This window comes from Corvus kubaryi, unplaced genomic scaffold (assembly GCF_017639235.1).
Source record: "Corvus kubaryi isolate FWS band 111438036 unplaced genomic scaffold, C.kubaryi_AGA036_p1.0 split3-73, whole genome shotgun sequence".
Taxonomy (NCBI): Eukaryota; Metazoa; Chordata; class Aves; order Passeriformes; family Corvidae; genus Corvus; species Corvus kubaryi.
The window spans coordinates 26409348-26434314 of record NW_024582091.1 but is presented as its reverse complement, the minus strand read 5'-3'; the positions used below and the strand labels follow the sequence as shown (position 1 = coordinate 26434314).

Sequence of the window (24967 nt, the reverse complement as noted above, 5' to 3'; positions counted from 1 at the left end):
GAGATTGCCTGTTTTAAATATTGTCTCCTAGTCCAGATGCTGCTTTTATAGAAACCGATTGTGACTGCGTCTTTTTTAAACTCAACATGATTTGAATGCAATCCTGTTTATATTCTGTTCATGGAAAATATTTTCTTAAATGATATGAAGCTCATTTTTTCTTTTCCTCCCACCTCTCTAGATATGACCCAGACATTTTGTTAGGCTATGAAGTCCAGATGCATTCCTGGGGTTATCTCTTACAGAGGGCTGCTGCACTGAATGTTGATTTATGCCAGATGATTTCTCGTGTGCCAGGTAAGTTATTGTATAGGGCTTCAGTTCAGTTCTAGTAGAAGCAAACTGAAATCTATGAACAAATTAAAAAAATAAATACAGAGTATTTCTTGAGATAGGCCTCATTTTTTTTTGTTCTTGCTCCTGTGTTGTTACAGTATAATCACACCCACACACCAAAAAAAAATTAGGAATACCAATGAGATTCTAGTGTTTTCTGAATTTACAAATTCCTGGAGTATTCCACTTCTGTGTGTGTCCTGTATTCATGAACCTGGACTTATATTCTGTAGTTGTGTGTTAAGTTTTCAGCTCTTTGAGGTGTTTCTGCTACCAAACCTTCTCTTGCTTTCCTTGGCTTAAGTCATTCAGAGTACCTACCATAATCATCATTTGTGGTTTCTCTGGCAGGGATACAAGGACATAAAAATGCTCCTGAGTAGCAACTGTTCTGGAGAGCAGCTTTGTAATAAAATCCTCACTTTCAATACCCATTCTTGTATTTTGGGCAAATTTTATTGTCCCCAAGTGCTGATGCTTTCCTCCAGCATTTGGAAAAAAGTCTGTTTAGACTGGCAAGAAAACTTGGATGAGAATGGTAAGCCTAGTGTCTGTACTTAGCCAATCAATAGAAGCCACCATTCTGAAGAATGGAGTTAGTGAACAGCTAAATAAATGTGCTGTTGCACCCGAGAAGAGTCAGGATGACTTTGCAAAATTAAAAACTGTCTCAAAAATATGTTGTAGCTCTTTACAGTCATCAAGGTGATGTGGATGAGGGATATTTTAAAAATGAAAATAGTTGAAAAAGCTGCTTTTGTCAGGACTCTTGCCAAAGATCTGTACAGAAGTTAAATAGCCATGAAATAAGAAGTGCTTTACTGTGATTGTTCTGTTAAAAACTTCAGCCTGTTGCTTTGTCATGGTTGCAAAAGCAAATGTTAGGAATTATGGAGCAAGGAAAATATAAAGCAATGAATGTAAATGTAAAAAATGTAAAAATCTGTAGTGTGCTTGTACCTCAAATACTGATGTTGTAGCCTCCTCATAACCTTCCCCCCCATCAAAGTGGATATAGGAGAACTGGTAAAGATGAGAAGGATAATCCAAAGGTGTCTAGTAATTTAGTATTTTGGGATTCCAGAAGAGACAAAACAGTGTAGGAAAGGTAAAAGCCTATGAAATCTTGAGGAATGTAAAGGGAAATAGAGATTGGGTTTTCATGGTCTTTTCCAATGCAAGAACCAGAAATCAAGTGAAGCTAGCAAGTGGCAGATACAGAATAGAAGTTGATTTTTAATCTCTTCATTGTTGAACTCTTGAGTTCCTTGTCACGAGATAGTACAAATGCTTAAAGTGTACATTGCTTCAAAAGGAGATAAATTCTTGCAAAAAAAAATCCATTGGGATCTATGATATATGTGAAAACAAGGTCTGGACCAGAAAGCTGCAAGTGGTTAGAAGCTGGAAGAGTTGTAGAGAGAGTATCAATAACTGCTTCCCCTATCTTGAAGCATCTGCCTTTGAGTACATGACAGAACCTGACACTGGGCTGGCTACTTGAATGTTTGGGCATACCCAGCACAGGAGTCATCTTTTGTGTAGTTTTCCTGTGTGCCTGGCCAGGAAAATACGATGTTTTAGAAGCACTATGTTCACACACTCCTTCCTTGAGGTTTAAATGATTGTATACTCTTTTGATGCTTTCAATACCTGTAACATGTTTAGAAAAGAACTGAGTTATAGAGTCCTCCCAGAGACAAGAAAATACAAGAAAAAAATTGTATCTTCAGCTGAAATTTATTGGCAATTGGACTTTGGTGAATTTTAAAATACTTTATGTATGAAAACAGGAGCACATGATAGTTTAAATATGAATAGACCATCAAAGCTCACAAGTTTCCTTCTTCAGCACAAAGCTCTCAAATTTGTTCTTCAGGAATAATAACTGATTGCATGAACCTTGTTATGCAATTCCTTTGATGGCTTAAATTGAGATGATATACTAGTTGCAGAATAATGCCTCTAGGTACAGTCTTCAGAGGTACTGAATCATGTTCAGAAAAATTTTTGACCCATTACATCTTACGATTTGCAATGTCTTTGGTAAGAGGAACAGTTAAGTGTTGTAGTCAGAGGTTTCTTAAAACCTCCAAAGATCACGAAGATGTACTGCTCTATTGTAGAAGAATGGCTGAACAATCGCTTCAGTTTGGGACATGTGCCTCTGCTGTTATTCTTAAAGGCTGTTGCAGCTCTTGTCTTGCAGGACAGCTCTGTCTGTACTTTAGTTGATGCAGAACCAAACAGATCAGCAAAGCTGTTAATAGTACCCATCTTCCTGACATAAGCTCTTCCTCAAGTTACTGATTTTGGGATACACGTGAATGGGTCCTCAAAGAAGAAAGGGAACTTCATGGTTCCTAATGGTAATATCCTCATGTATTTCACAGTCAGGCTTCCTTCCCTACAACTATGAAGTCCCACACAACATGGGTCAGTTCTAGTGAAGGAAACCAGGATTGTAGCCCTTAACATTTTTGGACAGGAAGTTCGAGTTCCCTGACCATCTTGTCACACATCCCAAGATCCCAATTTATCCACATCCACATCCCAATTTATCACTGGACACCAATTAGTGTGCAAGTAGTGCAAGGCAACAGTGGCAGTTTATGCTGCTCCCTAACTACACCTCAAACCCCAACCTGTGCATGCAGAGCATAGACACAGTCTGCACAGCACTGGTATTTGTAGTGCAGATGTTCCTGTGCCAACTGGTAGATGCACACTCAGAAGTGGAATACATAACACTTAAAAATGCTTCTAAGAATTGGTGTTATTTTAAGGTAAGTAATTATTTTTTGACAGAATTGCAGGAGAAAAATGAGAAAATGTTTACACTGATGAGCTCTTCCCAAAAATGTCATATTGTAAGTGTGGGCTTGCATGCATGACCATATACATGCAAGTTGTGTTCTCTGTTGCTTTGTGACCTCCTTGTCCATGGTTTTGACCCCATCTGTGTTCCTTTTGCATTTCCAACCCCTGTGCTTCATATTTCTCTCCTTTCTTCATATGCTGTATTTTCAGAACAGGAAGTGCTCCTTCAAGCAGTATGCTCCTCATTCTTCCTGTTGAAATAAAGATGGAAGGGACTTCCCTTTCCTGTGATTCCACTTAACAAAAAGAAATCTGGACTTCTCTCTGGTTTTGCTTTATTGGCTGAGTCTGGTGCTGCCTCTGCCATTTACAAGTGAACTATTCATAAGTCGTTAGGACACATCACAAGAACAGTGAGTGCTGTGCCTGTGCATAGTGGCATTTTCTGTGTGCGCAGTGGCCTCCTGTTTCCTTCTTTGCATCACAGTTCAAAGGGAGTGGGTAAGAGAGGGTAAGAGGAGACTTCTTTTTATTTCATCTCATGCACTTGAAAGATAGGAGGAATGTCCAGTTCTGCTTCTTAACAACATAGTTTCCAAAGAGGCTTACATGGTTCTGGTGATACAGTTCCCACCCCAGTTGTGGAGTAGTGCAGGTTTTTGTAATATAGTGGTGCTCATCGCAGGCAGTCTGGTTCATCAGGCGGTGGGTGGGTCTCTCTGGTGACCACATTATACTTTGCTGCCTGTTTTTACCAGCAACACGTGAAGCAAACTTACTATGGGAAATCTCCCCTAACAAGTCAGAAGAGAACTGGGATGACACTGCAGAAAGTAAAACTAACCAATACTTTCTGCTTCCAATAAAAAAAAAATATGGAGGGAAAGGAAATACAAGTTCCTCACTTTCACAGGAGATCCAGCATGTGGAAGTGAAGAAAAGCAGAAGAAAAAATGTTGCTACTTGGTGGGCCTTTTTTTCCATCCAGACATGGAAAAAGAAGTTGCGGTTTTCCTCCTTAAAAATCTGAAACAATAAGGAGGTTAAAAAGATGCTATGCATTTTGGTGAAGTGTACAAAAGGTCTGCTCAATTTTGTCAAGGATCTCTGATTTATTGATAAGGTTAGTAAATGACAAATAGGTTTTCTTAATCATATTTTAATTAATATGGTACACATTTGAAGAACAACATACAAAATTAGTCTGTATCATGTTGTTTCACAGCAGTTCTGCAGCATTTCAGGCAGTTTTTGCTTCTGTCATCAAGCGTAAATGTGCTTCATGGCTGTCTGAGGATCTAATTGTTCAGCTCTGATCATTATTGCAAAACAGTTTGTATTCACACTTCTACACACTCTGTCCAAAATGTTCTGCTTTTTGTTAGCAGGGTACTGTACAGGCTGTGCTGTACCTGATAAATGAGTGGTGGCAGAATACAAAGCAACCAGCAGTTAAAAAATGGGTGGATTTAGAATTGTGGGGAAATTGCCTTGAAGTGATTTCTCTTCCATTAAACTAGTAAGAAATAAGACTGAGGATCGGTGTGTTTTCGTAATGGATTTTAGTCTGTGTGGTACATTTTAAAAAACATCTATGTAAACTCTGGAAGGAACACTAAAACTGTAGACTTATAATGACTGAAAAAAGAGATAGTTTAAAGAAATGTATACCAAAAAGACTGTCTTCTCTTGTGCTGTAGTATTCCAAAGCATGACAAAAATCAAGGATGACAAAAGAGGATATATTTCTGTACTTTAGTCACCGCTGTCTCACAGAAAGATGTAGAGTGCTGCATCTGCATCAGTTCCTTCCTATTTCCTTCTCCCTCTGCTATCCAGAACTCATGTCTACCTGCACTCACTGCAGTGGGATTGCTTTTACTGTATGAAAGACACTGCATTTTCTCTTCCATGACCTGGTTTGGAGTAAGATCATTGCAAGTAAAGCCTTGAGTTATAAACACCTTAGGGCAGAAATCACTTTTGCTTATTATGATTTTTTTATGTTGTGCACTACTGTATGTGCAGCTAACTCTCAAGTAACATTCAGCATTGCATAACCAATATATCCACTACGGAGAATATATTGCCTTGGACATTATTTCAATGAAACTGAAGTAAGGGTTCTCTGCAAAGAGCAAGAGCAGAAAAACCTGGAGGACTTCCATTTAGAGATTGAGTGGATGATTGGTAAATAAATAATCTTGTGGAATCAGTAGTAATCTTTATGAATTCTTATTTTTCTAGAGAGCACAAATTGAAAGAGGAATGGCTTGATCTGGTCTTGACTGTCCTATAACCTGTGTAAATATATTCTCTTTTAATGTCTTTAGATGAAAAGAAAGAGAACAGATTTGCCACTGAGCTGGATGAATATGGAGCAGATACAATGAGTGAAATAAATATTGTTGGGCGAATTGTCTTGAATATTTGGAGAATGATGAGACATGAGGTAAATTTTTTAAAAGATTAATGTTTTGACTTACTGGGTTTTCTAATTATTGCAGACTTTGTTGAAAGTTTCATGTAAATTGTGTAACTTTTAGATTTTTTTTTTCTTTATACACCTCTTTATTCAAATAGAGTAGTTTGCCAGTTTGTGAGAATGGGTTTTGCATATCGCTAAACTGTAAAGTACTGAAGCCCTTACTTTTCAGTAGTGTTTCTTAATTATACTCCTTTTCACTGATTTGTGGGTTTTGAGAACAACTTACTCGTTTTAGGAATTTGTCTAATATGGTGGTTTTACTACATTAAGTACTTGAACGTATTTTAAGATGTCAGATTTACTCTTCTTTTTTTTCTTTTCTTTTTTGTTCCATTTATAACTTTACATTTAATATTCAAACAGCCCAGTCTTTACAAATCTTCTTCTGACCAAGTTCAGACCTGATCTTTATGAACTGCGTAGCTCTGCATAGTCTTTTCAACTGATAAGGGATACTTTTTCCAGACTTGTAAATAGTTAGTGACTTCTAAGAAGAAATATTAGCTTTTTTAACAAAATACTAATAAAAGTTAATAAATGCAGTTGTTGCAGTTTTTGAAAAGTAGAGATTTTTTGATTATGACAGCCATCATGCATCTTGACATGTCTGCTGTGTTTTTCTAGGTGAATCTAACGAATTACACTTTTGAGAACGTGGGCTTCCATGTTCTCCATCATCGTTTTCCTTTATTTACATTCCGAGTTTTGTCTGATTGGTTTGACAATAAGGCAGATGTCTACAGGTAATGATCTATTAATCCATTTTGTTAACTGTTTTTAAGGCCAGATTCTTAACAATGGATAGGTGGAAGGTAAAATCAGCATAGGAAGAAATAATCAATTTAGCTCAGGCACTAGAGCAGTGTATATGCAGCAACATGAACTTGTTTACTTGGATGTTCTGTTACATAGTTATACCCTCAATATTACAATAAGATATTTCAGTTACATTTTGAACATATCTGAATAGATGTACTATTTTGAAGTTCTGTAATGTCTTTATTTTATTTTAAATATAATGTTCATCAGAAAGACTTTTAATGAACTGTCAGGCTTTTGTTTCACTTCAGAGTGCATGTCAAGCAAGCTAGGCTTAAAAGTAGTACAAAACAGCACACAAGATGTTAAGACAGGAGCTATAGCTGCTTAAAAATACCTTCATATGACATGTATCACATTCAGCTTCACTCTTCTTGAAGCAATTTGATATTGTGTGATATGAACAATTCATGAAACTGAGTATTGATCTGAACATTGTTCGTGACATACACAAATTTTTTGTAAAAGTTGAACCTTGTAACTAAGTGGAAATGTCGTTTATGCTCAAATTATGAATTCATGTTCAGCTGTGATAGGCATTCTTAATACAGAAAGATGTTTCCACAAAGGTCCACTCAGTTAAAAAGCATGTAAACAGATGAGGAGATAGTTGTTTCTGTTTTGGTAATCCTTTGGGGCAGTGAGGAGAACAGGATGTAGTATATCATTGAGAGATGCCTTAACTGTAGTTTGCTGTAACACATTCTGTGTACATCTTTAGAATACATAAATGTATATTTATATACACCACACTTTTGAAAGAGCTGTATGAAAATGTTCTAGAGGAAATTTTTATTTGCTGGTTTGTAACAAGTTACCATAAAAATACATTTGGCTTAGTAGAAAGAGCAGCGCTCTTCTGATTGTTTATAATGAGGTGTTCACTCTCACAGATGGAAAATGGTTGATCATTACGTTAGCCGGGTTCGTGGGAATCTTCTGTTGTTAGACAAACTGGATTTGATTGACAGAACAAGTGAAATGGCGAGACTTTTTGGCATTCAGTTCTTACATGTATTAACAAGAGGCTCCCAGGTAAGACTTTGTTCTCCTTATACTTCACAAAACCAAAGTAGTTTTTACAAAATGTTCGAGTTCTTCGGCATCTTCTCAGTCCATATGTGTATTTTCATAGGGTCACAGAAGACTGTTAACATGAATTAACACGAAACTGAAAGATAAAGAATACTATTCAATCTATTATTGCTGCTTTTGAATTGCCTAGTCTCAGAGTTTAAAAATAACTTAAAAATGGAGTTCCCCAAATGTAATCACACATGTGAATCTCTTCTACTGACTTCAGGAGCACTAAGCTTTCCCTTTGAGTTGGTATTGTTCACACTTAAATGAGTCTGAAAATGAGTGCTTTCTAAAACACTAAGAAATATAATTAAGCATGTTTTAGAAAGATGAGATTAGTTTCTTCCAGGGCAGACAAAGCAGCATTGAATATGTTCTAAGGGACAATTCTGGTGCAGCAGACCTCTAGGTGAGATTTTACAGTAAGACAAGAAGGGCTCTGGCTTTATTAAATACGTGTCATGCAAGATGTTTGTGGTTCTATTATTTTGATACCAACATCAGAGGGAAAAGGGAGCAGGACAGAGCAAGATGTGTGCTTTGTTTGAGAGCCCAGCAGTCTCCAGTAATACCAAAGGCTTTCCTTGCCAAGATTCTGAGTGATTAGGCTACCTCTACTGCTTTCATGGCTACATGTGAGAGCTGAACAGCACCTGAAATGAGAGTCAGCTACTCAGTCAAGTGTTAGCTCTTCTCTTACCATAAGCCAGCCAAATACGGGAGTGTCTGAAGCTGCAGTTTCCTGAACAATTCAATCCTATTAAAAAACTTTTGCCGCCTTTTTTCCTTTGACTGCAGTTGCCTGTGTCATCTCTTGACTCAGAGCAGATTCTTGTTGGTCTTGCTAGTAATGACCCTATATTTGGGGGAAAAGGGGAGCAGGCTGGCAGGCACCATCAGCAGAACCATGGCAGTGTTCAGTAGGTATTTCCCAGTTTAGCTCCCCGATCTGGTTTACCATATTATCAGAAAATACCACTGTTGGAGCAAGGGAAGAGAAATGCACAGTTAGGGACAGGGAGTGTGGGACCGGCATACTGCCAAGATAGATATGCTTAAACTGTCATGATTGCAGCCCACAAAGACTGTTCTGCCTGTCATTTTCTCAGATGTCTGTGAGTGGGAGTGAGCAACAGAAGCATGCTGCATTTTCTATCCTGACTGTTCTTTTCTCTTCCCTTCTGTGCACGTATGTTCTGTTTCCATTGAAACTTTCTAGATCACAAAAACGGCACTTGCAACAATTCCCAGTCACCTCAAATAATTTTTTTCACACAGAAGAATCACTACCTTTTATGAAGATACTGCTCCTTAGCTAAAAAACACATTAAAATGGAACAGTAAGAACAGATTTCCAATATTTTCTTTTTCCACATTTGTATCTCTCATTGAGTTTTACAATAACTTTTAAAAATCATTTTATTTTATTGTATTAAGCCATCTCAAATTTTTCATAGTAGACTAAACAAATCTAACAAGAAATGGTGATAGGCATACAGATAATTAGTCAGATGTTGGAAGAACTTGCTGATTTTTGCACAGGAGTCAGCAGGGCTGATTGAGAGAACTTTAAACTGAATTTCAGGGGAGAAAGGAATAAGACCAGGCTCACTGGAGGTAAAGCTGGGAGCATCATACCAGTGGTTGAGAAACAGTGTCCTAGCAAAGTCTTTTGGTCTGCTGTCTCAGTGGAGGTAGAGGGTGGAGATCCATGTGGCAGCAAAGACAAAAGGATTATTTATGTGTTAGAAACCACAGATGGACCTAAGAATAGTCATGTAGGGATTAGGGTTTCCCCCCCCTCAAAAAGGTGTTAGGATCAGTAGCCCAATTGAGGTGCACCTGCACCAGTGCACTCAGCGTGGGCAGCAAACAAGAGGCGCCAGTCCTGTTTTATATCTTTACTGATGATCTGGACAATGGGATCGAGTGCTCCCTTAGTCACTTAGCAGACGACTCCCAAGTTGGGAGGGAGTGTTGATCTGCTGGAGGTTAATAAGGCTCTAAAGAGGGATCTGGACAGGCTGGTTCAATGGGCTGAGGCCAGCTCTATGAGGGTTCTCCCCTTGGCTCCCAACAACCCCATGCAGGGCTACAGGCTACAGGAAGAGTGGCTGGAAAACTGCCTGGAGGAAAAGGACCTGGGGGTGCTGGTCAACTGCAGTTGAACATGAGCCAGCTGTGCCCAGGTGGCCAAGAAAGCCAGTGACATCCTGGCCTCTGTCAGAAACAGTGTGGCCAGCAGCACCAGGTTGTTGCTCTGTACCCAGCACTAGTGAGGCCACAACTCAAACCCTGTGTTCAGTTCTGGGCTGCTCACTACAAGAAGGACATGGAGGTGCTAGAGCAAGTGCAGAGAAGGGCAATGAAGCTGGTGAAGGGTCTGGAGCACAAGTCCTGTGAGCAGCGTCTGAGGGAGCTGGGGTTGTTTAGTCTGGAATAAAGGAGGCTCGTGGTGGACCTTACCGCTCTCTACAACTCCCTGAAAGGAGGCTGTAGTGAGGTGGAGGTCAGTCTCTTTTCCCAAAAAAGAAACAATAGGACAAGAGGAAATAGCCTCAGTTTGTGCCAGAGGTGGTTAGATTGGATATTAAAAAAATTTCTTCTCCAAGAGGATGGTCAGTCATTGGAACAGGCTGTCCAGGGTCACCATCCCTGGAGTTAAGAAATGTGTAGATGTGGTCCTTGGCAGTGCTGGGTTAACATTGGATTTGGTGATCTTAAAGGTCTTTTCCAACCTAAATTCTATGATGCTATTAAAACTCGGGGAAAAAAACCCACAATCTATCTCTTGCCAGAGCCAGTCCCTGACCATCTTGTCACACATCCCAATTTATCACTGGACACCAATTAGTGTGCAAGTAGTGCAAGGCAACAGTGGCAGTTTATGCTGCTCCCTAACTACACCTCAAACCCCAACCTGTTTTTAAGGTGCAGGGTGTTGTTAAAACTGTTGGTTCTGTAAGTTCATTTATAACTTCAAGGTTAAAGAAATTATATCTAACCCATTCAGTACAGTGAATGAATACATAGTATGTCAGGCAGATGGCCTTTAATAGTGATTTAGTTTCTTAAAAAGCACAAGATTTTAGGATTATGTAGGTTTGTTCTTCGATATTTGTGATTTTCAGTCCCTTGCCACCCATGTATATAGTTTTCAGCTGTTTTGGTTTTTATTGTTAATGGACACAGTGAAGCCCACTCGGGCTTGTAAAGCCTTTACTAAAGCATTGAGTAATACATAAATAAATAGGGCTGGGGTTTTTTTCACTTGTTTACAGCTACATTTTGTCATGTCTTGAACAAGGTGTTTGCTGTTTTATGCTTCCTGTTCTACTTGTGGTATCAGGAAGAAAGCATGATACCCAGTGCATTTACTGCATATTATACTTTGTTTTCTTCAGTGATCTGCAAATCTAAGAGTACTACAGTTGAGCAAATGCTCATTCACTGACTGTAGCATGGCCATCCACATGTATTATTGAAGCCTGTTGGATGTTTATTTTTTCCATAGATAAAAATTAAAAGTACTCAATTTTCTAGGATTAGGGCTGAATGAAGAGGAAGCACATGGAAAAATTCCACTATATGTGATACAGAATCATAGAATGGTTAGGGTTGGAAGGGACCTGAAGATGATCTAGTGATATAAAATACAATTAAAATATACATTAAAAACATGGCTATTTATTTTGGAAAAGTAGTTAGTTATCTGTACTTCAGTCAGGAAGTGTAAGCTTGTATTTGCACGGGTTAATACACACGTTTGTTCTGCATTTTTAAATGATAATGGTTTTATCTGAACTGCTTTGCAGTACCGTGTGGAGTCTGTGATGCTGCGCATTGCAAAGCCAATGAACTACATTGCTGTGACTCCCAGTGTCCAGCAGCGAGCTCAGATGAAAGCCCCACAATGTGTTCCCTTGATAATGGAGCCAGAATCCCGCTTCTACAGCAACGCTGTTCTTGTCTTGGATTTCCAGTCCTTATATCCTTCCATTGTCATAGCATACAACTACTGTTTTTCAACCTGCCTGGGACACGTTGAAAACTTAGGAAAGTAAGTTGTTACTGTTTTCTCACAAGCTTTGATTCCATAGAGACTTGAGTGTTGAGTGTCTTTTCTAAGGTACCGAGAACCCCTGGTTGCCATTGGAAATAGTGGGCACGTATGAATAGCACCATTTTCTGTTACACAATACCGGTGATAAAAATCTACCATGTGGGTGTGTGCATATGTGTATACACACACATACATATACACATCAATATGTATTTTTAATTAAATATAGAATTAGACTCTGTTCTCATAAAACCCCCCCAAAACAGCTCTGTGCATGTGTGTATGTACACCTCGTTGATTATTGTCATGGTGCTGGTTTTTATTATTGCTTCAGAATAAGTTAAAATTAATATAAATCCACCATCTGTCTTCAAGACTGGACTGGGGTTATTCCTTAATGAGTTAGGATAGTTCCTGTATCAGTTGTAGTTCACTCTGGTTCTAACTACTAAAAATTAAAAGGTACAATTTAGTTATTCTTTGTAGCATCTTTTATTGAGCTTAACAGTTATTCTGTTAATTGGAAAAAGATCTCACTGCTCTTCGTAATTACTCTATAATATAAACAATATTTTGAAGAATGGAAAGATACCTGCAATAATTGCTGGGTGTCACCATCAGGTTTTCAAGTTTCTGATTTGAAATTCTGAATTCGTAGGAAGAAAGTGCAGTGTGGTACTTGGTAAACATAGGGGATTACAGTATTTAGTATGTGCCTCCACTAACTCAGTATTTGGTAATAATTCATAACACAGAGCAGAATTGATAAATTTTGCATGCATTGGAATTTAGCTATTTATTACTGCTTTGTTCCTAGAACCTTTTGTATGTAGCTAAGAAATTTGAAAGGATGTTAGGTTCATTTATACCTGAGATTACTCTGTCCTTGCTGGCATTATCAGCATTTTAATGTGAGCTGGTGCTTTTGCTTGATTAGGCTGTAAATGAATGAATTGTCTTCATATTTGAATTTTCTCTTTATTAGGTATGATGCATTCAAATTTGGCTGTGCATCTCTGAGAGTACCTCCTGACTTACTTTACCAGATTAGGCACGATATCACAGTGTCACCCAGTGGAGTAGCTTTTGTCAAGGTAATGATATTAGTGCTCTGTGACAGGATTTTCACTGCCTGTTGGCTGACTAGCTTAAGATCAAACTGATATTGTAGTTTATATTTTGCTGCATTAAGAGCAGACAAAAAGGGGAGGTTCAATCTCTCATTTCACAATGTTTTGGTATTTGTCAAAGTGTTGAACTTCTGGCAGTTCAGGAAGTAAAACTTCTTTATGCTTTCCTTTATACTGAAGGCTTATTTAATCTATAATTAAACTATTTTACTTGTGCAGTTTGGGGATCAAACAGTAATTATCTGTGTGCAGCAATTCATTCTTGTCCTGCCTGTAGAGCAGAATGCTGTTTTAGAAAAAGTAGTGATTTGGGACATGAAACTCCCCGACTTGCTTTCTATTGTTCTCATTCTGTTATGTGTCCTCCTGGCTGGTATGTAATGAATATGGCCTGGAGCTGTTGCAAATAGTTAGCCAGTCACCAGCATACATGTATTTAATGTAAAACAAAAACTTTTTAGTAAAGACTATTTGCAGAATTTTTAAAATATAATGTTCCTTCAGCATTTAATACTTTGAGAATTAACAGCTAAATATTGAAGTCCCATTTTAGTTGATAAGGTTATCTGAACTTTGCATTAGCGGGGCTGATGAATACAAAGAACAAAAAGCTGCTTGTTCTGTCCGTAAGCACTTTGCCTGTATTCTAGGTTCCGTGTAATATTTGTGGGAAAAGCCAAACTGTTGGTGGCAAGGGCATCTTGCTAATTTGTCTTCCTGTCAGTGGTTAACTAACAGTTCTTGGGTTTGATTTTAGTCTTAACTATTTATGTTGGGCTCTTTAACACCGTGTTTTCCTTTGTTCCCTTTCCGGCAGCCTTCGGTAAGAAAGGGTGTGCTGCCAAGGATGCTAGAAGAAATTTTGAAGACCAGGATAATGGTGAAACAGTCAATGAAGGCTTATAAGCATGACAAGGCTGTGACTCGAATGCTTGAAGCTCGTCAGTTGGGTCTTAAATATATAGCCAATTTTACTTTTGGCTATACTGCTGCTAATTTTTCTGGAAGAATGCCATGCACTGAGGTAAGGATTGCAGATAAAAATGTTGGAAAGATGCTAGTCAGATAACATAATATTATTATTTGAAACAAATTAAATACTTTCAGAAAAGCTGTTTTCATTTGTAGTACTGAAAATCAGCAATTTAGGATTTATTTATGATCATCTAGAAAAATATAAAGGTCTTCTTTTTCTTCTTCCCATAGAGGAGCATTTGGAGTTGGCATTTCTGTAGAACTGTTTCCAAAGGTAGATTGGATTATAATTCTAATAGTGGAAATAAAACATTGTAGCTTTTTCATAGTTTTCATAGGAATCACCAGAATCCAAAAACTAGAGAAAATGATCCTGAGCAGTCTTGTCTTGCCCCTTAGATTTTTAATACTTCTAAAGAAGTTTAAAACAATATTTTCTTTATTTTAATACTTAATAATTTTTTATCATTTTCCTTTTAGTCCTTTTTTTCAGGTAAGTTAAGCAACCTTTTTATTTATTATATGTATTTAAACCATGAAATAAAATATATTGTCTCAATACAGTAATTTTCATAAAAAGATCAAGCACTGTTAGACTGTGTTTACCAAAACCTAGTATATGGTTTAGCAGCAGAATAAAGATTTTCCATCTATCTTTAACTTTGCAGATTGGAGACAGCATTGTCCACAAAGCCAGAGAAACGTTGGAGCGTGCCATTAAACTGGTGAATGATACCAAAAAATGGGGTGCTCGTGTTGTATATGGTGATACAGACAGGTAATTCATGGTCTGCTTCCTATAATGTTTTAAAATCATAGTAGTTCTTCATAGATAGATTTTGCTTTTGTCTCAACAAGGCAGATTTGTGATCCTGAAAAGTGCATGTGGATCTTCTTTGGATGTTGCTTACTGTCTTTGCTGAATATGCAAAGTGACTAATACCGAGTTTGCTTGGATTTCTTTTAGCACTTTGAAGGTTTCCTTTCTTTTGAAAATTATGTGGAACAGAAAGGGGGGAGGGGAAATATTTTTTCAGTTGTGAATTAATATAAATCTAATTGACCAAATTATTCTTTTTGTGCCTGTTTCTGATGCCATTTTTATTTTGGAAAATAGAGCACTTATAACACAGTAGGCATTGCACCTCGAGGAAGGCACTGTTTTAAGCTTCAGAAGTGGATACAATGCAAAAGCAGCCACCAGAGCATACGAAGATATTATTAAGCTGCCTGACATACATTTTCTCAGTCAGTCTTTTATCTAAATAATAGCCATGCTCTAGACATATTCATCTCTGTTCCACACTTGGATAATTTTTCAGCCATTGGGAAACAAAGCTTGTCTGGCTGTCCTTTCTTAATAACTTGTGAATCTAGTGACTGACTTCAGCCAGATCTGATAAAAGACTTGACATTTCAAAGCTACTGAATTCATAGTGGCTTCATTTAAAAAAAAATTGTTGGAGGAAGGAAGTAAAATCCTGTTGCTGCCCATAGTGGTGGAAAAATGGCATACCAGAGCTCTTTACAATTCTTTCCTGGGAACTCCAGTTTTGCACTGCCTGGGAACAGTCACATTCCCTGCCTCACCAGATAGTCACAGCATTCATCAGCCCTTTGGGACTCCTCATCTCATGCTGAACACCAAAGTTTCTCAGATTTTTGGCTTTTCTAGCTGAAGGAAGGGAGTACAACTGATAGCAGCATCCCTGCCTCTCAACCAGGAAACTATAGCTTGTAATTTTCAGGAGCTATGTTGAACAGATCTGTGCTGACTTCCTGTGTCTGATTTCTTGTAGCATGTTTGTACTCTTGAAAGGAGCCACAAAGGAGCAGTCTTTTAAGATTGGTCAAGAAATTGCTGAAGCTGTAACAGCAACAAACCCCAAACCTGTCAAACTGAAGTTTGAAAAGGTAAAAGGAAAATATTTTGCTTCAAATGTGTAGGGTGCCATACAAAAAAAAAAAAAAACCCAACAACAACAACAAAACACACAAAACCAACCAAACAAAAAAAAAGCCACCAGAAAAAAAGTTGAAAAGATTTTTCTGAACCCTAATGTACATAAGGATAAACAAGTCATGTGCTGTGCTGTTTCTGTGGGTATATTGCAAGCTGCTTAATGCCTCAGGGACCTTCTCAGAGGAGCACTACAGTATGAACAATAAAAAAAAAATTCCCTACTTTCACATCAGTGGTTTGTTGTGCTGGCAGCATCAGGCAGTTTGAATTCCTGTCTCATCAGTTTTTGGAAATGTCTCCCTCAGTTTGGTATTGTATACCTACAATTAAATCAATGTGTGCAACTTAGTAGAGGAAATGTTCACCATCCCCAATTCCAGCACATTAATTACAAGCCTGCTATGTATTTGTTAGGCAGACTTAGGACACTTCAGCATATGTCCCTGTGATACTCACACCTGTAAAATGAAAAATCATAGAAATCCATTCAGTAGGCTTCTGGAAGAAATATTAACCACAACAAATCTTTTATAAAAGAGTAAGGCAATGTGTTACTGATTTTGCTGGAATTTTGTCACTGTAGAGTCATTAGCAAGGTGTTCAGGCCTGTTAGCTTTACTTCAGGTGGTCTGGATATTTTCAAAATACATTCCTGACCCAACAAGTTCATTCAGAATTTGTAAGCCTGAGGCAACCTAAACTCACTGTTCCCTCTTCCATGAGAGTCAGGAAGATGTGGTGTTACCCTAGTAACACTACAAAGAGGAAATTGTTTTCCATTCTTTTATTTAAAAGTGTTCAAGGAATACTTAAACAATCAAGAATGAAATAAGAGGTTGGAGAAAACAAGCCAAAGAGACCATGATCCTAAAAATCCATTCCTGAGAAGACTGTTCTCCAAGCACCAGCATTTAAAAAGCATACTTTTCCCAGATGGAGATACTAGCTGATTTTTGGCACCTCCTTATTAGATAAAGTTTGAAAACAGGAAGTTCTAAGCCACTACTTTTGCTAGGAACATTTTCTTCTCTAATGTTTAAAATGAAGTTGTCTTTATAAGAAAGAAAGATAATAGAGTTACATTAGAAATGGTGACAGATGCAATCCAGAAAAGTAAGGGAGTATACTTGCAACAGTTTATATGGTGTGTCGCTTTCCATCTGAGCTTCAGCTAAATGAAATATAAAGTGATTTAAGAATGGAACACCACAGAATCCCAACTTCCTCAGCCATCCTTTAAGAGTCCTTTGATCTGTTTTATCAGTTGTAATGATTTAACAAAAAAAAAAGCAAGCAAACAAAAAAACCCAACAAACAAACCAATGAAGCACAGTATTCCTTAGGAAACCCTCTATGTTCAAAGTCACCTTATATTCCCAACATATTCCAGATTGGGCTATCTTCTTTCTAAACATTCCAGGTCTACTTGCCATGTGTCCTGCAAACTAAAAAGAGGTATGTGGGTTACATGTATGAAACACTGGACCAGAAGGACCCAGTATTTGATGCAAAAGGCATAGAGACAGTCCGAAGGGACTCCTGTCCTGCTGTTTCCAAGGTAAAGTATTCACAGATTTCTTCCTGAATGAAATTACAATCTTCTTCTTTCATTTTATCTTTGTCCTTTCTCAGAGTTTCTAGTCCTTTTGAGTTGTCTGAGTCTTCATCTGTTTTTCTAGTATAAGCCATTTGAAAGATAAACTGAAGATCTTTTACAGCATTACAAGGACTTGCATTTTACACCTTATCTTTCATCCCCTAAAAACCCCATTAAAAGCCCTTGGCCCATGTAAGTTCTCTCAAAGACCATTCTTAATCCAGTTCACTTTACCTGGAAGTATTACTGCCAGATGAGTGAGACATGCTGATCAGTCTGCCAATAGCTCACATAAATCTGGTTCAGCTAAGAATTCCTTTAAAATATGCTTTCTGGCCTCTTTACTTTAAGCTGTGTATTGAGAGGTTAAAAAGAAGTTAGGAAATCTTATTTTTAGCCAAATTAAAATAAATTTATGCCAGTAAAAAAGGTAACCACATAGAAGGGTTTACTAAAGTCATGGCAAAATATTTTAGATGGCAGGGAAAAACATCTTCTCTCCTACTCTGGAAATTTCTATAATTGTTGAAAAAATCTTACTGCTGGAGTATGGATGATGTCATGAAGGATGGGGAAAACCAAGGAAAAAGTTGTCCAGTAATGTGTTTGTCTTTGAGTAGAAGAGATTGCAGCCTGTTGTCATAGTAATATCCTAGTTCACCACTGGTAGTTCTTCTAAGCAGTGTATTTGTATTTCCATGTAATTTACTCAATTAATTGGAATTAATTCTTTTCTAGTTAAACATACATGTTTTTCTCACCTTTCTCCTTTGGTTGTAAAGATACTTGAGTGTTCTATCAAGCTGCTATTTGAAACACGGGACATTAGTCAGATCAAGCAGTATGTTCAGAATCAATGCATGAAGTTACTGGAAGGAAAAGCCAGCATGCAAGACTTCATCTTTGCAAAAGAGTACAGAGGGAGCTCAGCATACAAACCTGGAGCATGTGTACCTGCTCTGGAAATCACCAGGTAATGAGATCAAGAAGTGCTAATCATACATACTTCTTATCCTGACCTTTGTGCTGACACGTTATGGGTAGGAGCTCATAGGTATTTTTTTCTTGATCTTTGTACTGACACATTATGAGTAGAAGATTGTGGATATTTTTTCTCTTGACTGTCATACTGTCAAGTTATGGATGGCAGTGAGATGTCGCCTTCAAATACTGTTGAGGCAGTTGTCCCTGACTTTCTTCTGTGTGTGAAAAGAGATGGTCCTAGAAAGCCATTTTGTAGTCCTGGAAAGAACCACATGTTCAAGAGGAAAGTCTTGGCAAGACGCTGTAACAGTGTGTTCACTTCTGTTACTTACAGTGTGGGTTTTGTACAAGGGTGGACTCTCAGAGTTTACTTATCATTCATGGTTGTTAGATATGTTACAAATTGTGATAGTGGTATCTCTTAGTGCTGTGAAATACATTACCAGGCATAGTTTTTCAATTTTAATAAAGTACCTTACTTAAAGTTAATATTTCATCCTGTTGATATCATTTATCAGTAATAGATGAACAGATAATGTAAGCTGGAACATTTTGTCACCTTGCTTAATACAAAAGGTCTTCCAATTAAGCTATGCTTTTTTAATAAAATAACATCCAAGTCCAAAACTGATACCTACTTCAAATGGAATTGTCATTTGCTTTCTGAGCAAAGGATAATTCAATTTGAAGCATGTATCATTCTACTGAGCAAGCAGTCTCAGAAAGCAAAGGACAATTTGACCAGAAAGCAAATTGTACTGGAGCTCTTTTTAGTACCTTGGCTGCTCCTTATTAAAATATTTCCTTAAGGAAGGGGTAGCTAGAAAACAGCCTGCATGTAAATCCAAGTGACCTGAAACAGAACATGTCTGTAGGGCTTGTGTCTCAAGTTCTAAAATTTAGGTCTGATCATGAGACAAAAATGGAACAATTTGGTCCTAACTCCAGTCACCTGGAGAGCAACTAATATAATCAGATGGGGAAGCTTCCAGGCCAATGAAATAGCTATGAATTTGCCTCTGGATGCATTCTCAAGGCTGTGTTTTGGCAGGAGAATGCTTGCCTACGACCGTCGCTCTGAGCCGCGTGTCGGGGAGCGAGTGCCCTACGTCATTGTGTACGGCATGCCCGGCCTGCCCCTGATCCAGCTCGTCAGGCGGCCCATCGAGGTGCTGCAGGACCCCAGCCTGAGGCTCAATGCCACCTACTACATCACCAAGCAGATCCTGCCCCCCCTGGCCAGGGTGTTCTCGCTCATTGGCATAGACGTCTTCAGCTGGTACCACGAGCTGCCCCGGGTGAGTGGTTTCAAACAAGAGTTAGCAAGTGCAGTGCATCTGTGTGCAGTGTTTGGCCTTGTTGTGACTTCCAGTGGAATGAGGTTGATAGGAGGCAACAGCAAAGGTTATTTTGTGAAGCAGTGTTTGATGCTCAAGTACACAGTCCTGATTCTTAGATCTTCTGTGTGGGGTTTTTTTCCACATAGCAAATCTATTTTTTCAGCCAGCCCTTCTGTGCAGGGTCGATCACACAGTCATCTTCTGTTTTCTGATCCCTTCTGTAGTTGTAGAGAATATTTTTCTATAACAGTGGATTTTTAACAGTAACAGTGCATGTTTGGCCATATCACCTTTTAAATCTCTCTGTAAAAGCTGTTGGAACTCCTGTTTTTCCAAAACGTTCTGAAGATCTTTCCTCTGTATAGAAAAGGTGGCATGCCCCAGGAGCAGGAACACTTTCAAAATTTGTATCACCAGAAATTTAAAACCAATAATACCCAAGCATGATTTCCCTAAAAGTTAAAGAAGTCATTGAGGTGCAGGAAAAGAAGAATTAGGTAGCTGGATTTTTGTTTGTGATTCCCCAGACAAAAAGGGATGGCGAAAGACAGTGTGTCTGTGTCGTTTGGTTACTCTGCTCAGAGTAGACTTCACAGCATAGTGATACATGGTGTTTCACACTGCAATATAGCATTATAGCTGTATTTCCCAGTATAGCCTTGATTGAATTCAGTTCTTCTTCTTTTCTTTACCTTTCCAATGGCACCGTGGCAGTCACCTCAAGTGTCTCCAACAAGCTGTTGTAAAAAGGTAAAAAGAGCCCTGGCTTTCTGCTAGGCCAAGGAGCAGCGAGGAAGTCACAGGGAGCAGAGCAGCAGGAAAGTAAAGGATAGTACAAAGCAAAAGTCATGCAGCAGCAAGAGCAAGTGCAGAGAACGAACTTCCCAGGGTGATGGGCCAGTGGTGGAGCCTTGTCCAAGGAAATCAGAGCATGAGCTAGTGCCATGGACCAAAGCACTATGGCAGTGCTGTGCCCAGGACTGCCCAGCACAGACACTCGAGGGCAGGCAGGATCCAGACAGCAGCCACTGGGGCTGCAGCCAGGGCACGTTTAGATGCGAATCAGATCAGCACCTAAGAAAGGAACAACTGCAGGAGGCAGAGTTTGAGGTGAGATCAGGAGTTAAGCATGTGACCAAGGATTTTTTGGTTACAGATTCCCTGTGAAATAGGTGTGGGGGAGGGCTCTGATCAGCGTATCACTTCAGGGCCAGTGCTGCGCTCCTCCGAGTGCTGTGATTCATGTTCATAATTTGTGTATGAACCCATGCCCCGCAGCCGTCTTGCACTTTCTTACTCGAGAAAAAAGTACGTAATCTAGGAATAAGGCAAGCCGCTGTCTTGGAAGTTCATTACCTCTTAATTATTTTTCTTAACAGATTCAGAAGGCTGCCTCAGCTGCCTGCACTGAGCTAGAAGGACGCAAAGGCACCATCTCGCAGTATTTCACGACCTTACACTGTCCCGTGTGTGATGAACTGACCCAGTATGGGATCTGTAATAAATGCAGAAGTCAGCCGCAGCATGTGGCAGTGATTCTCAACCAAGAAATCCGAGAGTTGGAGCGTAAGCAAGAACAGCTGGTCCAGGTACAATTAAAGCATTGTCAGATGTCTGTCAGCAAGAGACAGGGGCTGAAATTTCAAAGCAGTGTGTTACTGAATGCTCCCAACAGAAATTGGAAGTATGGTCCGTGTGTTAAATGTGCTGCAGCTTGTTTGCTTTTTCCATTGCTGTCGAAGGTAGGACAGCAGCTGTTACTCTCCTAGGCTTTGTGGAAAGCTAAGGCAAAGGAAGAGATCAGAACAGAAAATACTTCTCTTATTTTCTTCTGATTTTTAAGAGTATTCTATATGTTTTGTAGGTCCCTTTTTATCATGACAGACAGCTGTGAGAGTGTAAAAGATTCACCCTTTTTTGCATTAAAATAACAGATGATGTTCTAGAAACAAAAATGTTTGGGCCAGAAAATTTATTTATTTAAATGTATAACATGGATGTTGTTTAGTTGGAGGATTTTCTTGTTACCTTTCCTCTCAATAGGAATTTTCCAAGCTGCTTTTTCCCCTTGAGCTAGAAGTCAATTAAGAGGGTAGCTGACTGTGCTTATGAATATATTACAGCAAAGCACAATGCCTCCCCTTGTGGAAACATATGCATACGCTCACCTGATTTTCATACTGTCATATTTTATAATTAATAAATATTTTAGTTTAAATTTATTTTTAGCACTAGCACATGAACCATTTTAAAGACTTGTCTGAATGTCAGGGATATAAATGTTCCTAAATCTAAGCATTGATTTGATAGGTTCTCCTAGGGTTGCTAAAAACCCACTGTAATTCACTTCTAAAATATGTCATTTCTAAGCTGTGGACTTCTTGCTGTATTTTGTAATATTTGCTCTTATCTGTGTTGGAAGTGGCAGTAAGGGAGGAGATGCGTGTTCTGCAGTTTGCTTGTGGTACTCTAAACCCTTTGCATTGCTCTTGTTCTGGAATAAATCAGAATTTAGCAGACTGGATCAGCTCCACAGAAGGATCAGTGAGTTTGATTAGAACATTCTCTTGTCCCTCCAACAATGCAACAACTCAGCAAGGCCTGGGATCCTTTTGGGACAGTGTCAATGTTTGATGCAGCTGTAAGAGCATCTTCTTATTTTAATAGGAAGGCATATATATCCTTCACAGCTTAAATTTTTAGCTCTGTGAGATTACAAACATGCTGGAGCCAGCGGAAAACTGATATAACACTGAGCTGTACATTTTTTTAAACTGCACTCAAAAATTACGTGCTCTAGGTTAAAACCATAGGCTTTTCCCCTCAACACAAACTGAACGTAGGACATGTCTCAAGTACCATTTAGTTTGGTCCCTAGCATTTAAACCAGCCACAGCCTCTTTCAGAAGAAGGTTGGGTAGATGTAGTTCTGAGATTACAAACCTGGAACCAGCTGTTTAAATCCTGTTCCTTCTGGTCACAGTTTCAGGCCAGAGGACTCGGGTATTCTCTGAGGTGCCACATGTGGGACTTGGCAGGAGGGGCTGCACCTCTCCAGCTATTGTCTGTCTGAGTTTCTGGTCTGCAGGGATTTGGTGCTGATGCAGGCCTGGCATCAGCACGGAACATGGAAAGAAGGAAAAGTAGTTGTAAAAGCAAAGGGATATAATGTGGGTTTGTTGATCAGGCTATGCAAATGATAGGATAAACTGTGTAACTTTTTAATGTTACAAAACACAGGTGTGGCTGGAAGCAAATTTCTAAGGTTTTGGAAAAACTGTTGGAGGTGGTAAATGCTGCAAAGGATAAAAATAAAATAGCAAAGCAGGAGCTGTTCCTTTTCTAAAGGTATCTGCCTTTGGAAAAACTGTGCCTGCTGCTGTTTTGTTCCATCAGGTATCTCACATTAAAGGTATTTTCAACCAGCATTAACAAGTAGTTCCTTGAACAAGGAGAGCAGTGCTACTTATGTGGCCTGTTCTTTGTTGGGATTGATTGACTCTGATTAGGTGAAACTAATTAAAGCTTATCGTGAAACGAGTTATTTATTTAAAGTCCCTTTTCTCTGCAGAGAATAACTGCAGGATAGGAGTTTTGTCTTTTTTCACTAGGAAACTTTTATAGGGAGTAAGTTTATCACAAATAGAACACACTGCCCTGCTTAAATCCAGTCAATTTATTTACCTTATTTTTCAAGTTCAAGTAGGACTTAATTAGCAGGATTGAAACTCTAGCTGTAGTGTCCTGCTGTTGCTCTCTGTCCAGTTCAGTGGGCGATGCTGGCAGCCACCCACCAGCAGCCAAATGAGCTGTCTGGCAGCAGCCAAAGAGGCTGAAGCAGAGAAGGGAGCTGCTGTGGATCCCTCCATGTTGGGGAAAAGCTCTGTGCAGAAGGGCTGTGCCTGTTCTGCTGATACAATCTTGAGGATTTAGCAGTCCTTAGTGGTTTATGCCTCCCTTGTGTCATTTAAAATAATTGGTTTGTTTTTTCTCGTGTAATCCAGATATGCAAGAACTGCACAGGCTGCTTTGATCGGCAGATCCAGTGTGTCTCCCTCAACTGCCCAGTACTTTTCAAGCTCTCCAGAGTAAGCAGAGAACTGTCAAAGGCACCCTATCTCCGCCAGCTGCTTGACCAGTTTTAAATGATCTGTGTTACAGGATTCCAGGTGCTATTTTTTTTTTCTTCAGTGTTTACCACACTAAGACTATTGTGCATGGTGCTTTTTCAATTCTCACATAGGCCAGGATTTCCATTTTAGCTGTTGGGTTTATTATCTGAAGAACAAAGAACACTTATCATAACTAAATTTAAAAAAAAAAACCCACCCCATTTGTTGATCTATGAATAGCTCACTTTTTAAGATGTACAAATTTCTTCTTCCTTTCATGTTTCTAACATACTGTTTTATAATGCTGATGTTGAAATAGCTCTGTGTAACATCTTGTAAATCCATTTCAAAGTAGAAGTCAAGTTTACTTCCTGGAGGAAGGAGCACTGAAAACCTCTTGAAACGATAAAACCATTCGTGTGTGTTCTTGAACTGTCAGTATCAAGACGTGTTACTTATATATTATCCATTCACTTTATAATTTTGTCTGCGAAATATTTTGTAAATACACTTTTTTACTTTTCAAACAACTGAGTAAAATAATGTGCAATGACTTTTATACAGATAATTTTAAAGTTGGTTGGTATATCTCCTCCTAAGTTTTGCTTGATTCCAAGTAGATTGTTATTTTGATCAGACTGTGCAAGCAGTAGTACCATGTGTAGCATTTTGAAACATTATTTTCTAAAAATTGCTGTCTTGCTTTAGCTATTAATGGGGCATTGTGAGGAACTGTGCAAAGACATTTTTGTTACAAACCTGTGGGACTGTTGCAATACTTTAAATATAAAATTTTATTCCATTTTTGCTTGTTTTGTATAGACATTTCTATTGCTTCTAAATATGCTTAAAATATTTTCTTTCCTTATGTACTGTACAGTTAAATCTTATTTGCCACCATCTTGACAAAATGTGTATTTAGAATATTTGTATAACTGTATAAAATGGAAAAGGAATTATGTGGTCAGTGCATTGTTTTCTAAACTGGAAATCATTTTGTTTTAGAAGTTAATAATGGAAACCATATTAAAGTTGAATAAAATGATATGGTAAAAAAATTTATGGGGTCTTTTTTTAATATTTACCCTCAATTTGTTTCCCTTCTCTGGCACACACAGTAATGTAAAAACAAGACTGCTCAAATCAAAGTTAAGAATCCAGCTTAAACTCCTGGATCTAAAACATCAGTAGCAATTCTTGGAGGCCTTCCCCATACCAGAAGAGAAACATTTCCAGTTTTCCATTAGTCAAAACACGACT

At 38.5% G+C, this 24967-nt stretch overlaps 1 protein-coding gene across 2 annotated transcripts in view; it reads left to right on the top strand.

The window, feature by feature from the left end:
- The window catches only part of REV3L (REV3 like, DNA directed polymerase zeta catalytic subunit), a 118795-nt gene extending 94030 nt beyond the window's left edge, over positions 1–24765 (top strand). For both annotated transcript variants that reach the window (XM_042016992.1, XM_042016991.1), the window contains exons 19-32: positions 182–297; positions 5490–5608; positions 6269–6387; positions 7357–7498; positions 11359–11603; positions 12592–12700; positions 13554–13760; positions 14380–14489; positions 15511–15625; positions 17095–17232; positions 18054–18244; positions 19307–19553; positions 20975–21184; positions 23600–24765. In XM_042016992.1, the coding sequence (XP_041872926.1) occupies positions 182–297; positions 5490–5608; positions 6269–6387; positions 7357–7498; positions 11359–11603; positions 12592–12700; positions 13554–13760; positions 14380–14489; positions 15511–15625; positions 17095–17232; positions 18054–18244; positions 19307–19553; positions 20975–21184; positions 23600–23740 (2209 nt within the window). In that variant the 3' untranslated portion in view covers positions 23741–24765. The remainder of the gene's footprint in view (positions 1–181; positions 298–5489; positions 5609–6268; positions 6388–7356; positions 7499–11358; positions 11604–12591; positions 12701–13553; positions 13761–14379; positions 14490–15510; positions 15626–17094; positions 17233–18053; positions 18245–19306; positions 19554–20974; positions 21185–23599) is intronic.
- Positions 24766–24967: the final 202 nt, after the last annotated feature.